The 15,950-nt window shown below is 47.2% G+C and overlaps 1 protein-coding gene across 1 annotated transcript in view; it reads right to left on the reverse strand.

Annotated features, from left to right (window-relative positions):
* The window catches only part of PDHB (pyruvate dehydrogenase E1 subunit beta), a 73,448-nt gene that overhangs the window by 42,584 nt on the left and 14,914 nt on the right, over window positions 1-15,950 (reverse strand). The window contains exons 3-6 of the mRNA XM_086939061.1: window positions 12,764-12,871; window positions 12,615-12,677; window positions 12,494-12,529; window positions 1,942-2,227 (exon numbers count right to left, since the gene is read on the reverse strand). Of these exons, the coding sequence (XP_086795187.1) occupies window positions 1,942-2,227; window positions 12,494-12,529; window positions 12,615-12,677; window positions 12,764-12,871 (493 nt within the window). The remainder of the gene's footprint in view (window positions 1-1,941; window positions 2,228-12,493; window positions 12,530-12,614; window positions 12,678-12,763; window positions 12,872-15,950) is intronic.

A 15,950-nucleotide genomic window follows, 5' to 3' on the forward strand; every position in this document is an offset into this window, starting at 1 on the left:
TCTAACTTAGTTATAGGTCTGGGGGACAGAGTACACACTGAGCAATACAAACAGCAAAGAAATCCCACTAATACTAAATTTCTTCTTTATTAAATTTATATTAACCTTACCTATGGTCTAATATAAAATAATATTTTCTTATCCGCTTTGTCAAAAATAATTTCTTTAAACATCTGCATTTCACTACAAAACGACCTTTAATACAGTATTATAACAAATACCCTTCTGTTTTCATCATCGTCTGGATACTAATTATGTTTCCCCCATTTCCCTAGCTATTAAACGAGACCTAATTTGGCTTCCATTGGTAACATACCTTTCCTCTACTGCTCCTGCACATCCTTCTCCTGATCTTACTACAGTTGAAGTACATAAGCCCCCATGATTTTCTGATTACCCGATTGCTGTATTTATTAATTCATTTATGCTTACATATTATTGTTCACAATTCTTCATGCTGGTTATGCTTATTTTTCATGAAATTGTCCATGTATTGCTTATTTTATATATCCGCTTACTGTAACGCTTAACCCCCTTTTCCCTTCTCCTCTCCCTTCCTTCCTTTATTTTCTTTAATAAATCAAACTTTAAAAAAAAGTATTATAACAAATACCCAATTCAATACAATTTTGAAATATAACTCAATGATATTTTCCACTTCAAACAAAGTAAGACAATAACCCCAACCTCCTAGCGTATAGACCATAGTATTCTGGTCGAAGAAATGCGGTGGAAAGAACAAAAGGAGTCAGCTTTGGCCAACTTTTTAGACCCACCGAATGTTAACCAAAAGGTGCAGAAATAAAAGATTAAAAGAAAATTGCACTATGAAACTTTATAGATTGTGTCAAAAGTCAAGGGTAATTTTTTTTTAATGTGTTTTAGAGAAAGAGGTTGAATGAGTGCGGTGAGTGGCACATAAAGGAGACCGCTAGAAAAAACATGCACTCTTGAATGTGAAAAAGATAGTTTCCTAATGTGAGCATTTGAGCGATACAGGAGACTATGCTTTTGGGCAACAACAAAAAAAAGAAGAGAAAGGCAAGCCATTAAATAGGAAGAAAGCAAATGAGTGCGTCAATAAAGCCGAACAATGGTAAGCTAAGGACAGGCTATAAGACAAACTCAAGTTCACAATATGTTTTTTGCAATGAGGCAGTTTTTGCTGTCTGGTAGGCTCGACCTAAAAATTGCAAAGAATGATATAGGTCTAGTATAGAGAATGCACCATTTGGGAATCAAAGGCTTATTAAGAAGGCCCTGAAAGAAGAGACAAAAACTTGCTCAAGCAATTGTACTAATTCATCTGCGTTTTTTTTTTAATTGGAATAAAGTTGTGCTGTGTAAGATGGTGCAAAGCATATAAAACCTCCTCAAACTAACTTTTTTTTTTTTAATTAATGAACAAACAGTAGGAGAATTTATACAAGGCACACCTACAATGTGAGAAAGGGTGTTAGAAAGCCCCACTGCAGTGCACTAAGTGTGCAGAGGGTTGCTGTCTTGTCCAGTGTGGACATGTTTTTGTGTTCCATGATTGACAAAAGAGATGAACTAAAACAGCAAGGAGCCAACCATTATATTTTCTAAGGAAAAGTCTTGCAGCGATTTGTGACATTCTCTGGCTGGAATACAACAAAAATGCAAGTGGGGGAAAGAAAGGAACTGACATTAGCGTGCACGAATGGCTTTAGTCCATCACTTCCAGGGTGAGATGGAGTCAGCATGAAGGTGCATGACGCTACGCATCTGCACATGGGATCACTGATGCAAAATTTCTCCAGATCCAATCAGGCGCCTGCAGAATATTCTACGGTGAGGAATGTGCAGTTATACATATCCATCAGAAGAGTAGCAGACAATTGCCATAGGGAAGTCTGCCTTTATGTGTTCAAACAAAAACAATCTTTTATATTTGAAATTGTACCAAAATGCAGTTACCTGGATTATCATCTCGAATTGCAGCTTTAAGTAAACCTCGTGCATCCTCTGTATTCCATGGGCTGACTACCTTTAAGCCTGGGCAATGTCCATACCAGGCTGCAAAGCATTGTGAATGCTGGGCACCTACACCTGCTGATGCACCATTAGGCCCTCTGAAAACTATGGGGACTTGGACTCTCCCCGCAGACATATAGTACGTCTTTGCAGCAGAGTTGATCACTTGATCGATGGCTTGCATTGAGAAGTTGAACGTCATGAACTCGCAAATGGGTCTTAACCCAGCCTGAGTGCAAGAAAGAATGGAAATTAGATATGTTGAAGAAAAAAACAAGACTTATGACAAGTAGTGAACACAACTTTGAAAGCACAGCATTGGAAGGACAGTATTCAAGCATAATGCCTCTAATAAGCAAGTTCACCAATTGCACATGATAGTTTTGAAAATATAGTGCAAGTCATGGGATTTACTTGCCAAAGGTTTCTTGTTTCTATCATTTAATCAAGAACTTGAAGTGCACAAGAAGCACTCGTATTAAACAATATAAATCAAATTTACAATTTCACCTATCTTTGACAATCATAGAAGCAAATGGCCAGGGCGCTAATCTGGGGTGGCATGGAGGACAAAATAATGATGGACTGGGGTGCAGCCTTGTGGCAGAGAATTGCAGCCATTGCTTTTGGTTTACTTCAGTACAATGCCCTGATTGCAACGGGTATGCCCAGACATGGGTCCCGTACTCACAGTATCACAACACCCAAGCTGCATCAGACTGCAAAGGTCCAAATAGGCCAACGCCAGTCTGGGGTTGCTTGTGTTGTGGTTCGGAGAGGATCTGGCTTGCCGGTTCTGGCTCGGCTCTTCCTACTTGAGCAGGACCAAGGATGACTTCCATATAGCTGGATAAGAGGACATAGTGGGAAAAACAACCATGGACTGGCATGTGGCCAGAGTAATTAACACTAGTTGATCTTAATTTGAACACGCCTTTTTGGTTTGATTCATGGTGCTAAAAAAGCACTACCAGACTGGGAGGCAATTAGGTCTCCTATACAAGTTACATGAACTTATCACATTGCTTAAATAGCAATTTTATATGCGTGTTATTAGTGACAAAATTATTCTACAACTAGCAGGCACACATCAAGCAGAGAACCCGAATATTTCAACATTTTTGGGGGGTTAGAATGAACATGTTTTATGTGCAAAGGCCTATTTAGACTCACCATCTGAACAGAACTGTCACCTACACTAAATTTCCAATTTGACAGCTGTAGAGAGGCAGAATGACCATGGTTCTTATTGCTTTTCTCTTCACATAAATATTTTTCTTTATCTATAGGATGTCCCTAGGAACTAGTTTATTTTCTTAATACAGTGCAGCATCTTCTCTCCGCATCTACATGAGCGCAACTGGCTCCCAGTAGATAAAATAATCAAATTTAAGGCCATGACTTTGGCCTACCGGGCCCTCAATGGAAAATGTCTTAGCTATCTGAAGAAAAGACTCTGTCCCTACAAGCAAAATCGAGCGCCGAGGTCGAACTCTCAAAATTTGATGTGTACCCCCCGCTTTGCGAAAGCATGTCTGGGTGGTAGAGCGTTCACAGTTAGAATGGCAATAATGTGGAATGCCCTATCAGGGAACCTTCAACAGGCTAATTCAGAAACCGGTTTCAGAAAGGCCTTGAAAACGTGGCTCTTTAGGGCGGATTAGGGTGAGTTGTTAGTACTGTAGCCCTTCTGCCTGCACGCAATGCCTGCTGCCTCAGCATCGGGACACCTCTGTTTGGGGTAGCTGTCGCGCTTTACAAGCTCCAGTATTAATATCTTCAGTTGTTACTAGTAATAGAGCAGCCTTCAAGGTCCACTGAATTTGCTTTCATTAGATCCTAAATGGCTACAGAATCTGTACTTCTACTTGTGGATTACCTGGATGGGAGACCAATAGAAGGACCTGAAAAGCAAATTAAACCCTTATTTAAAAAAATATTTCCATGATCTTTATGTTTGACCAGTATTTTTGATTCATTGGTTGTTCAACCTTTAATTACCACGGGTACATGACCCTACAGGGCAAAGCTAGATGACCATGAACTCTCTCTGAATCACTGCCGTTGTTTAAACCTAAGCCTCCACAGGGCTTCCTTTTTATCTATCCCCGTTAACTCATTTAGACTGGACTCACATCTTATTTAACCTTGAGGCCTTGTAATCTATCCTGCAGCGTATCCATTGTGGTCTCAGTAGTCCCCGCCTGCCACTTCCCAATTCTCTTGAGGCCTGAATTTAAAACAAACAGCATCCTCTTCCTCTCCCCCAAGCAGCCCACACCCTATTAGACACTGTATATCAAAGACATAGAACCCTTTGACCGAGCTATTTCTGCACTCAATTTACAAGTAAGGAAATAAATGTGTACAAGTCTGCTCAACTTTGGTGTTATTCTTGGTTGTATCGGGAAGGGACAGGCAACTTCTTAATCAGTCAGGCTCCTGGCAAAGCTTTAAGTGGGGAGTGTTTTTCCCCTACATGTTGTGCCCCAGGTTATACAGCACCCGCTCCCTGCAATTATTTTTCTGTGTCTCTTATCAAGTAATGGGTTGGGAGACTTAATCGCCTTGCACTATGTCCCTTCTTAACCCTTCGCTCTCCATCCTGCAGTGCCCAACTATCTCCATATCTTAACTTCTAAACAAAGTAGTGTAAATCAACCCCTTCCTTTAAACCTCAGATAGTTATAGGGAGTTATTCCATTTCTACATTAGCTGGATCTCATGCAGAATCCTTTTAATTTGGGGTGTATATTGCTCTAGCACACCAAGGTTCATGAAAACTGATCTTAATAATACAGAGACATTCCTTGACAGGACTTCGAGACTAAAACTGCAAAGTAGCACAGCATGTATTTTTTCTTCAGAGACACTAAGGCCCTAATTAAGAGTCCCAGGGGCGCAGCAGTGGCAGTCCAGCCACCGCCACACCGGTGGTCCGATTGCCCTTTTATGGGTTGGGTAGTCGAACAGCCCTAGGACCGCCCCCAGGGAATGCAAATGCTACTTACCAGTATGCATCTGTTCTTGGCATGTAGGGCTGCTGACATTCATATCTGTGCATAGATCGCCGCCCAGTGTTGGGTCCGGATGATTGCACATTGTTGTCCTGGAAGAGTCTTCGAAGTATCACGAGATAGGTGGCTCCTCCCCTGGACTACAGTGCGCATGGGCATCGCCTCCATCCCCAGATTGTTTTTAGCCATTGTGGCCGAGATGGAGTGAACTATGTGAGTGATGACCATGCCATGAGCATATATATATGAATACTGCAGCTGCAACAGGCGCCGGGGAGGAGGGCGGGCGATATGAATGTCAGCAGCCCTACATGCCAAGAACAGATGCATACTGGTAAGTAGCATTTGCAGTTCGAGGCATGTGGGCTGCTGAATTCATATCTGTGTATAGAATACATAGCAGTCCTCCTATTATTGGCGGCCGCCCGTGCCAGCTGCAGCAGTTTGGAAAAGTGTCTTGAGAACAGCCTGACCAACAGCTGCCTGCTGTTTAGAGTGCACGTCTACACAGTAATGTTTAGTGAATGTATGTGTGGTAGACCATGTGGCTGCTCTACATATATCCTCTAAGGGAATGTTCCCAAGGAAATCCATAGAGGCCCCCAACTTTCTGGTGGAGTGGGCTCTTGGTGGAATTGTTAGAGTGCGTTTAGCCTTAGCGTAACCGATCTGAATACATTTCACGATCCACCTAGCGATACCAGCTTTGGAAATAGCGTTACCCTTGTGGTGTGATGCAAAGGCAACGAAAAGCTGCTTAGTCTTTCGAAAATCCTTTGTCCTGTCAATGTAGTACATTAGGGCTCTTTTAACGTCAAGGGTGTGGAGCATCCGCTCCGCCAGCGACTCAGGGTTTTGAAAAAACACCGGCAACTCAATTGTCTGGTTCATGTGGAATTGAGATACAACCTTGGGTAGAAATTTAGGGTTAGTGCGGAGCACCACCCTGTTAGAATGGACTTGGAAAAAAGGTTCTTGGATGGTGAGGGCCTGCAACTCACTAACCCTCCGTAGCGATGTAATTGCTACTAAGAAAGCTACTTTCCAAGTCAGAAACTGAAGCTCACAAGAGTGTAGTGGCTCGAAAGGAGGACCCATCAGCCTAGTAAGAACCACATTGAGGTTCCATTCCGGGGCTGGTGGTGTCCGTGGTGGAATGACCCTTTTGAGTTCTTCCAGAAATGCCTTGATAGCAGGAACCTTGAAAAGTGATAGGTGTTGCCTATTCTGGAGGTATGCGGCCATCGCAGACAGGTGAATGCGGATGGAAGAATACGCCAAATTGCATTGGTATAGATGGAACAGGTAACATATGATGTTCTGAATGGAAGCATCCAGCGGGTTAATGTCGTGGTTTGCACAATAAATGACAAACCGCTTCCATTTAGCCGCATAACATGCTCTAGTAGTGGGCTTTCTTGCCTCCCGAATGATGTCCATGCAGTCGGGGGGAAGATTGAGGTAGCCAAACTCTAGGACTTCAGGAGCCAGATCGCCAGGTTGAGCTGTTGCGGATCTGGGTGCTGAATGTCGCCATGGCTCTGCGTCAGAAGGCTGGGTGTGAGATGAAGCCTTTGATGCGGTACCACGGAAAGTTCCAGAAACGTGGTGTACCATGGTTGGCGAGCCCACGTTGGAGCAACCAGGATGAGAGTCATCGAGTGCTGCCTGAGCTTGCGTGCCACCAGCGGTATCAGAGGTGCTGGGGGAAAAGCGTATGCAAATCTGCCTGACCAGTTCATCCATATCGCATTGCCCTGCGATTGTGGGTGTGGGAACCTGGCGGCGAAGCTTTGGCATTTTGCGTTCTCCCTTGTGGCGAACAGGTCTATCTCTGGATGACCCCACTTTTGGAAGTACGGTTGGAGTACTGATGGATGTATCTCCCACTCGTGCATTTGGTGGCTGTGCCTGCTGAGCAGGTCCGCCATCTGATTGTCTTTGCCTGGGAGATGTTCTGCCATGAGAAAGATGTTCCTCTGAATGGCCCACTTCCACATGCTCTGAGCCAGATGAGACAGCTGCGGAGAGTGTGTTCCTCCCTGTTTCTGGATGTAGTACATGGCCGTCATGTTGTCCGTCCGGATCAACACAACCTTGTTGCACAGATGTACTTTGAATGCCTTTAAGGCCATGAAGATCGCCATCAATTCCAATACATTGATGTGCATCTTCCTTTGCTGTAGTGTCCATAGTCCCTGCACTGTGTAGTGGAGTACATGCGCTCCCCATCCCTGGAGAGAAGCGTCCGTTGTCGGGATAATCTGTGGTACAGGCTCGTGGAACGGTCGGCCCTTGCAAAGGTTTTGTGGATTCCACCAATGCAGAGAGTTGTACGCCCGACCGCTCACCAACACTAGGTCTGTTAGCTGCCCACGAGCCTGAGTCCACTGACGTGCTAGGCACTCCTGGAGCGGACGCATATGTAACCTCGCGTGCGGGACAATGGAGATGCAGGAGGCCATCATGCCTATCAACTGCATGAACACCTTCGCTGGAAGCGAGTGCTGAGGTCTGAATCGTTGGATCAGCGTCTGAATACTGGCGACTCTCACTGAATTTGGCTGCGCAGTGGCTGCCAGAGTGTTTATTGTCGCGCCCAGATACTGCCGTATGTGGGCGGGCTGGAGATGGGATTTTGGGTAATTCAGAGAGAATCCCAGATCGTGCAGGAGATGAATGGTGCGGGACACGTGGTCGGCACACTGTTGTTCCGACTTTGCCTGAATGAGCCAGTCGTCCAGGTAGGGGTAGACGTGGATGTTTTGACGTCTTAGATGCGCCGCCAGTCGCCAGGCACTTTGTAAAGACCCGGGGCGCTGTGGTGACCCCGAAAGGCAGAACCCTGAACTGGTAGTGCTGGTCTTGGATCGTGAACCTGAGGTACTTCCTGTGTGAAGGATGCAGGGGAATGTGAAAGTATGCATCCTTGAGATCCAGAGTAGCCAGGAAGTCCCCCTGCCGAAGCAGAGGGAGACCTTGCTGCAGCGTGAGCATATGGAAATGTTCTGACAGAATGTACCAGTTGAGGGGCCCGAGGTCCAGGATGGGCCTGAGGGATCCGTCCTTTTTGGGGATTAGAAAGTACAGAGAGTAAACCCCTGTTCCCCTTTCTTGCAGTGGAACGAGCTCTATTGCCCCTTTTTGCAGCATGACTTGTACCTCTTGCTGCAACAAGTGCAAGTGCTCGCCAGACATAGGACGGGTCCTTGGAGGTATGTTTGGTGGAGTGGAAGTGAGTTCCAGACAGTAACTGTATTGGATAAGAGATTTGACCCACCTGTCCGTGGTGATGGATCTCCACGCGGGCAGGAACTGCTGGAGTCTCCCCCAGACTGGTGTTGTGTGGTCGGGGGGCAGTGGCAAGGCGTCACTGTTTGTTGGCGGTGGAGGACCTGGAGCTGTTATTTCCACGTCCTCTACCCTTAACGTTGTTGCCCCGGTAACCACCTCTACCCTTTTTGGTGTACGAGGTCTGGGTGTTGCTTTTATAGTATGGCGTGGATTGCGATGCCTGACCCCTTGAGGTGCCTCTGTTATTGGAGCGGCGAAAGGAACCACCCCGAAACTGCTGGGACTGCAGGGCCCCCATAGACTTAGCAGTGTCAGTGTCTTTTTTCATTTTTTCAAGGGTTGCATCCACTTCAGGCCCAAACAGGTGGTCTGGATTAACTGTTTGGTTTAAGATGGTTGTCTGTATGTCTGGTTTAAAGCCTGATATCCTAAGCCAAGCATGCCTACGCAGTAGCACGCTAGTGTTTATAGCTCTGGAGGCGGTATCAGCCACGTCCAGTGCGCACTTAATGGAAGCGTTGGTGATAAGCTTCCCCTCCTGAATTAACATTTCAGCTCCCTCTTTGTACTGATCAGGTAAGTGCTGTAGAAGTGTTTCTAGGGTGTCATAGTGTGCCCTATCGTAGCGTGCAAGTAGGGCTTGCGTGTTTGAAATGCGCCAAATATTAGCTGCCTGCGCAGCAATACGTTTTCCTGAGGCTTCAAAGATCTTTGATTCTTTGTCTGGGGGAGGAGCATCACCCGTGGTCTGCGAGTTTGCCCGCTTGCGTGCGTTGGATACAACCAAAGAGTCCAGTGGCAAGTGTCCCTTGATGTACGTTGGATCAGTGGGCGCTGCCTTGTATTTCTTGTCAATACGAGGATTGATGACTCTCGCCCGGGTGGGCTCCTTGAAAACCTCTGGCGCGTGCTTTAGCACTCCCTTGAGCATTGGCAATGTCTTGACAGTCTTTTAAGCCACCGAGAAAGTGTCAAACAGAAAATCGACATCCACTGGGTCCGCATGGAGGTCGACATCGTGATTGGCCGCAGCTCTCTCAATTAGAGCGTTGAAGGCCGCAGAGTCCTCTGTTGGGGAAGTCTTTGCAGCAAACAGCTGCGGCTCCTGTCCCGACTGAGGGTCCTCAGGGTCGCCCCCAGCAGACCATGGCTCATTGACCTCCTCTGGATCAGAGTACGCTGGATAATTGTACTCCTCCTCCTCGTCTCTGTCACCCTCCCCAGCGTTTGAATGAGTGGGTGAGAGTTCGAGGCCTTGTGGAGATACAGGCTCCATAGGGGCAGAAGTACCCGCAGAGTCCAACTTCTTTTTGAGCGGAATACGAAAATGTTCCAACACTGGCTCCGGTGTGATCTTCCTTTTAAGGAGAGAGAGTTTGCCTGTGTTGGCGTCGATGACAACCTCTCGACGCTCTTCGTCAGCGAGTGGCTGGAGCCGAGGCTTCGGCACTCCCAAAGATGCTTTAGGCGTGGACACCAGCTTCAAGGGCACCCCAGCCCCATGTTTCGGAGCGAAAGCCTTCGGCGTCGTCTTTGGCGGCAGCGTGAAGTGGATCGGCGCCTGCGCCTTCGCCGGTTTAAGTGGAGGCTTCGGCGCCACATCCTTCGGTTTGGGAGCCACTACATCCTTCCGAATGCGTTGAAGGGACTTCGTGACCTTCTTCGTGAAGGACGGCGAGGGTTGGACTGTCTCGAGCGATTCCTCCGAGTCCTGATCCAGGTCGGTGATTAAAGGCACGGTCTTCGGAGCCGACACATCACCGCCCTTGGCTTTGTCGACCGGGATCGGTGCAGCCAGAGCTTCGGGGTCGTCCTGACGCTTCTTTGAGGCTTTTTTAGGGTAGTCTACCTTCTTGGCGTCGACGCGGGCCTTCAGCGCGTCGACCATCTTCGGTGCCGACGCAGCCGCGTCGGGCGTCTTCGCCTTCGGCTTCGACACCGGTGTCTTCGGGTCGGCCATTTTGGCGTGGCTCTTGATCTCGGCAGCCATTTTGGACTTCTTCGGCGCTGAGGCCTCTGGAGCCTTTGGTCCCACCAGTGCGACTTTCACTTTCGATACCGATGGTGCGGATCCTGATGGCTTCACTTTCGGTTTCTGTACCGGGAGTGGCGCATCTGTAATGTCCGTGGCCGGGCCCGGAGGCGGGGCCGTGGGACGAGTATTGAGGTCTTGGGTAAGGCCCGAAGGCGATCCCTCGACCTGGGCCTTATGCTGGGGTTCGGCCCCAGAGTCAATAGGAGGATGCTCCTATTCCGAGCTATCCTCCACGGTGGCAATGGCCCCGTCGTCGTCCCCTACCTCCTCGACGACTTCCTCGAACTCTTCATCTCCCGCGTTGTAGTTCTCATCGTCCGACGCTGGCTCCGAGTCCGAAACTTGTAGGACGGTGTCGTCTTCAACGTCTTCTTCAAAGATGTTGGCTGGAGGTGGTGCCGACAACTGGGCCTGCAGTCTCGCGGCCCGACGTAGCTTGAGAGTCTTCTTCGACCGGAACTTGGAGCAGGCCATACACCTGGCCTCGTCGTGGTCCGGCGACAAGCATCTGTTGCACACTGGGTGCACGTCGAGGTGCGAATACTTGGAGGCGCACACTGGGCACCTCTTAAACGGAGTTCGTTCCATGTTGAAGTAGTCTGGAGCGTCGTGTAGACCCGTCGCGCCGACAGCACGCGGAAGGGCAGCAAGTGTTCGGAGCCGATAAATAAGCAAACTCGAACGATGGACAATACCGACGCGAGTCCTAAAGACCTTTTGGTCTCAAGTTAGGAAAGTTAAACAACTATCGATTCCGACAGAGGGAACCGAAACACATCCGAACCCAATGGCGGAAAAAAACAATCTGGGGATGGAGGCGATGCCCATGCGCACTGTAGTCCAGGGGAGGAGCCACCTATCTCGTGATACTTCAAAGACTCTTCCAGGACAACAATGTGCAATCATCCGGACCCAACACTAGGCGGCGATCTATGCACAGATATGAATTCAGCAGCCCACATGCCTCGAACCTGTCGTTCCCTGGAGGTGGTGTGGCGGTCAGGAAGCCACAATATGCTTGTGGGACTGATGCAGTCCCGCCAAGCATATTAAGAGTTTCCTCTCCGCCGGCAGCGGTATCATGGAAGTTCCTCCTCAATGTACACCGTAGCAAAGAGGAAACAAAGGGGGCTAAACAGGGCATGCACAACAGTTTCTGTACTGCATGGACTTTCGAGTCATTGTCGTGCAGGAACCTTGGGAGGCGTTCCCATTGCGGAGCCTCTTTCAAAGGCACTGCCGCTATTGAAAGAGGCACTGCCCTGTGACGGCCACAACATACCACTTTAGAATAATAATCTGGCGGGTGGGTGGCGACAAGTCTAGGGAGTGTGGCCTACCACCCGCCCCGCCAAAACTCTTAACCAGGCCCTAAGTGACAGAAGAAAGAAGCTACATTTCTTTCAGGGCCAAGTTGCAGGCACGGTTATACAAAGAAATCCCACTGGTGACATGCAGCCATGGACCACAGAATGAGATGGACAGCCCAAAGATCTTTGACAGATACTTTGCATAGGTTTTTTTGGTGGGGGGTGGAGGTTTGGTGGTTTCAGGGTCTATAGATGATGTGGTCATGGAAGGACTTTGGATTTGGCAAGCTCCACTCAGTCTGTAGAAAAAGTAGATCTTTGGAGTGTAGTCCATTATTGTTTCTGGACATCTAAATGACAGTAGCCGATAAATTTAGAAGTGTTTGTGCCGATGCAAACGATCAGCTGTGAACATGGCTAATAATCTTGGAACTGAAATAGAATAGATTTCAATATTTAAGCAAATGGTTTAAAAACGTATATGCTAAATAGGACAGTGATGGAAACATTTACAGCTTTAGTTTGTCACAGACAATCTGGTTAACAAGTTAGGCAGATTTGTTTGAAAATCCCCTGCAAATATCAAAATGGCATAATGCATGGATGTCATTTGGTGGAGTGGGCGAGGGAGGGGGTTCGAAGGTGCAACCCCCGCTTGCCTCCTACTGTGATTCATGACTATGTTTGAGAACTCTTGCAGTCTATCTGAACATTCAAATGAGTTAAGGACAAACATATCAATCATGCAATGCAACATTTACATCCCCACAGCAACCTATACACATTATTTAAGGTTTTGACATTCAAAAGAAATGGGTTTAGAAAACATGGTTACATACCATAGCTGCGCCGACAGCAATTCCTGTAAAGCCCATCTTAAAAAAGAAAACAGATTTAACCATATTAAAAAGAGGAAATTTGCATACAATAATACATTCATAATCTTGACTTAAGTTGTACCTCTGAAATAGGAGTGTCCATTACTCTCTTGTCGCCATACTTTTTCCACAGCCCTCTGCTAATCTGGTTTGAAAGCAAAATAAAAAGTTTACGTTGTGCCAGAAATTAGACATTGTTGCAGTAACAAAAGGAAAGAAACTATATCTCACCTTATAGGCACCATCATACTGTGCCACTTCCTCACCGAGCATGAAAACCCTCTCATCGCGTTCCAGTTCTTCGTCTATAGCCTGGTTTAAGGCATCACGGACTGTTACCTGTAGGAAAATACATGGTTACCATTGCACTTTAATTCCAACTGTCACATTAGGCTGAGGTCATATTAAACAAGCATTGGAAATGCAATAGGTCTCGCATTAGAAAAGTTGGAGCTATTGGTCTTGTAAATGACAAATATTTTATTTATTTGTTGGTTTTTAAAACAGCTAAATTGATAGCTTTGTCATTTACAATGCCAATAGTTCTAACTTTCGCGAATGTGACACCTATAGCATTTGGAATGCAACACTGAAGAGAGGGTGCTGCCACAGCACTTAGTCATTCAAACTAAAACCTCCCTCCTCTAGATTTGCTTGGTGTGTTTGGACCATGGAGGCTGCGAGCATTGGAGGTTCGGGCACTCTGGCTGTGGTGTGTGTGTGTGTGTGGGAGGGTCTCGGTTTACATTTAGAGCTGAGCATAGGTATATAACCACCTCCCGCCTCACGGGGTTCACCGGTGGCCTACAAGTTGGAGACCCCGGGTGAAAAGCGCAGGGCCGGAGGCTCCCCAGATACATATTTTGGCACCTGTAAGAAGCGGTGGACGGATGAAGTGGGAGAGGGGTGGGGGGGGGGTCAAGTGGGGAGGCTAGAGAATGGAAGATATCTCGTGACGGGACTTTGTGCTGATAAAATGTGTTTTCATGTTACAGCGCCCTGCTGAAAAGTGCTGGTACTCTTCCTTTCAAACTAAAGATGTACAGACAGCTACTATGTATTTATTTGGCAGCGCATGCCTAGTTCAAGTACAGCACAGATATACACAAAACAGAAACGAATTTGCTTTTGTAAATTACACTGTTATGCACTGGGGTGATTATTAATTGTGGCTTACATCAAGAGTGGAACATCTCTTCTCCCATCCTGTGCCGGTCAGATGCACAACCTGCCCGCACCGCACAGACTTTGTGCCTGTCACTCACCAGATCATCTGTTATTTTGCCTGGTGGGATTATGTCATCTCAGTCAAATTAGCTGCCACAAAACACCACACAATTCAAGAGCCGGGACGCTGAATAAAAATATCTTCTGTTGTTACCCTGCTCCTGCGTTCGTCATTTCCGCTCACATAGTCCGCTGTTGCCGGGTGAGCACAAATCGCTTCCGTGGTCCACTAACAGATGGGCGCTTTACTATGCCCAAAACGTGATACCAATGACACGGTATTAATCTGTTTTGGGTGCACGTACCCGTTTCGGCGTAGTGCTGTAGCTCCCTACTGTTGCATTGTTTTGTTATTGTATTGCCTGCTCTCTCGACCTTTCTCTGTGTCTGAAATATTGCAGTACTTTCCGCAATCTGATGAAAATGTTGATAAGAATAACAACTGTAGATATTTATTTTACAGCTTAAAGTTCACTTTTTGAGGTAACTGAGTAGATCCCTCAATTTCGATGACGGGTAGTTTGTTTCAGTGTGGCACAGATCATTTGAGTACATGAGAAGCGCTGCATCTCTCATAGTCCCTTTTCTGTGTTGCTATTACAATGTAATGAAATGTCTGGCTCTTAAAAACAAGGATCAGGGTTACGTGGCTGCCCTTCCAAACACAGAAATCACGCGAACTTTTATGTAAAGGAGGCAACAAACTTCACTGCTTACATAACGCTCAAAAGGCGACATATACATGACAGTCGTGGTTGCAATCCTGATTTCCAACTGAAAGTTTCTAGTTATTATGGAGTAGGTGTTGTGAGACGTGATGTGCGGCACTCCCGACCTCGAATGCAGCATTTTGCTTTGAAAAAGACTTTACCCGACGTCACACTTAATTCAAGCCCTGGGTGGCATCTTGGGGTGAGGTGACCCCACACATCCTCCCACACAAAGACGATGGGGGAGAGCCTGCACAACCCCAGAGTTTACGCAAGAAGGAGCCTCACTGTACACCCTGTGCCTATCCCGTTACTGTGGGTGTTCGTGTTTGACGTAGGACGTTTTCACTACCTGACCAACACAGTTGGCAGGCTGTGCGATGCTGCTGAAGCTCCTGACTTTGGAGCTAGAGAACAGGGTCCGATCCTCAGCGTGGGCTACATCATTTAATTATTAAAAAATAAATTGCAATCTCGGAGGGGGTGTGGGGAGAGACAAATTAAAACAAGTTTGTTAAATGTGGGTAGAGCGACTGTCCCGGTACCACGTCAAAAACTCTGCTAAAATGTCACCCGATAGTTAGCTCAGCGGGTTAGTGCGCCAGCTGCTGAGTTATGCGTGCAAACTGCTAGTTTGAAATACAACTTGTTGATTGAGCCTTCCGTCATTCTGGGGTTGTGAAGAAAGTGCCAGATGATTGTTGGAAAGTAACACCTAATGTGTAGAGCTCAAAGACGCTGCAGCACGGTGGTAGTTAGTGTCATATGGTTATTGCTTCAGGGTCTAGGGGTATTTTGCGGTCAGATTGTACGATAACCTGCCTAGCATTAGACGGCAGCTGAGACCAGGGCTAGCCGTAGAAAGTGCCAGTTGAGATGGTGGGGTAGATCCAGGAAAGGGAAGTAAGACAACCGCTCTTTCTGAAGCGTTTTAAAGTGCAGCCATGCCGGAGAAAGAGCATTCCATTATGACATTAATACAAAACAAGTAGGAGGGCACAAGAGTGCAAGGAAAGCTACACATCCAAGGCTGTGGGAACCTTACGGAGCGAATATAGCTATTAAAGACATCCCGCTGAGATTCCGATTGGCCCGCAGCCGGACATTGATTGATTGCCTGCAGGGTGATTGAGTGGATGGCTGCGCGACGAACAGGGCAGTGATTGAAAGGGGCCTAGTGATGTCAGAGGTTATTCGAGATGGAAGAAGAGGGCGGGGAGTTTGTGGAACTGAATGAATTGAAGGCGTGTCTGTAACTAAGCCTGGCTGGAGGCGCAGACTGTGAGCCTATGCCGGTGGGAGGCCCCGAGCTAGACTGCAGGCACTGGACACAAACACAGGAGATGGCTGCCGGCCTGCTCTTGCGCCAATACTGATTGGACTGTGCCGGTGCCCTAGTGCCAGAACAAAGAACTGGTAAGGGCGCCTGCTACTACCGCCTCAACGAAGCTGGGGCGGGAGATTGTTGTGCTGGGGCTGGG

Source organism: Lissotriton vulgaris, chromosome 9, assembly GCF_964263255.1.
Source record: "Lissotriton vulgaris chromosome 9, aLisVul1.2, whole genome shotgun sequence".
Classification (NCBI taxonomy): domain Eukaryota; kingdom Metazoa; phylum Chordata; class Amphibia; order Caudata; family Salamandridae; genus Lissotriton; species Lissotriton vulgaris.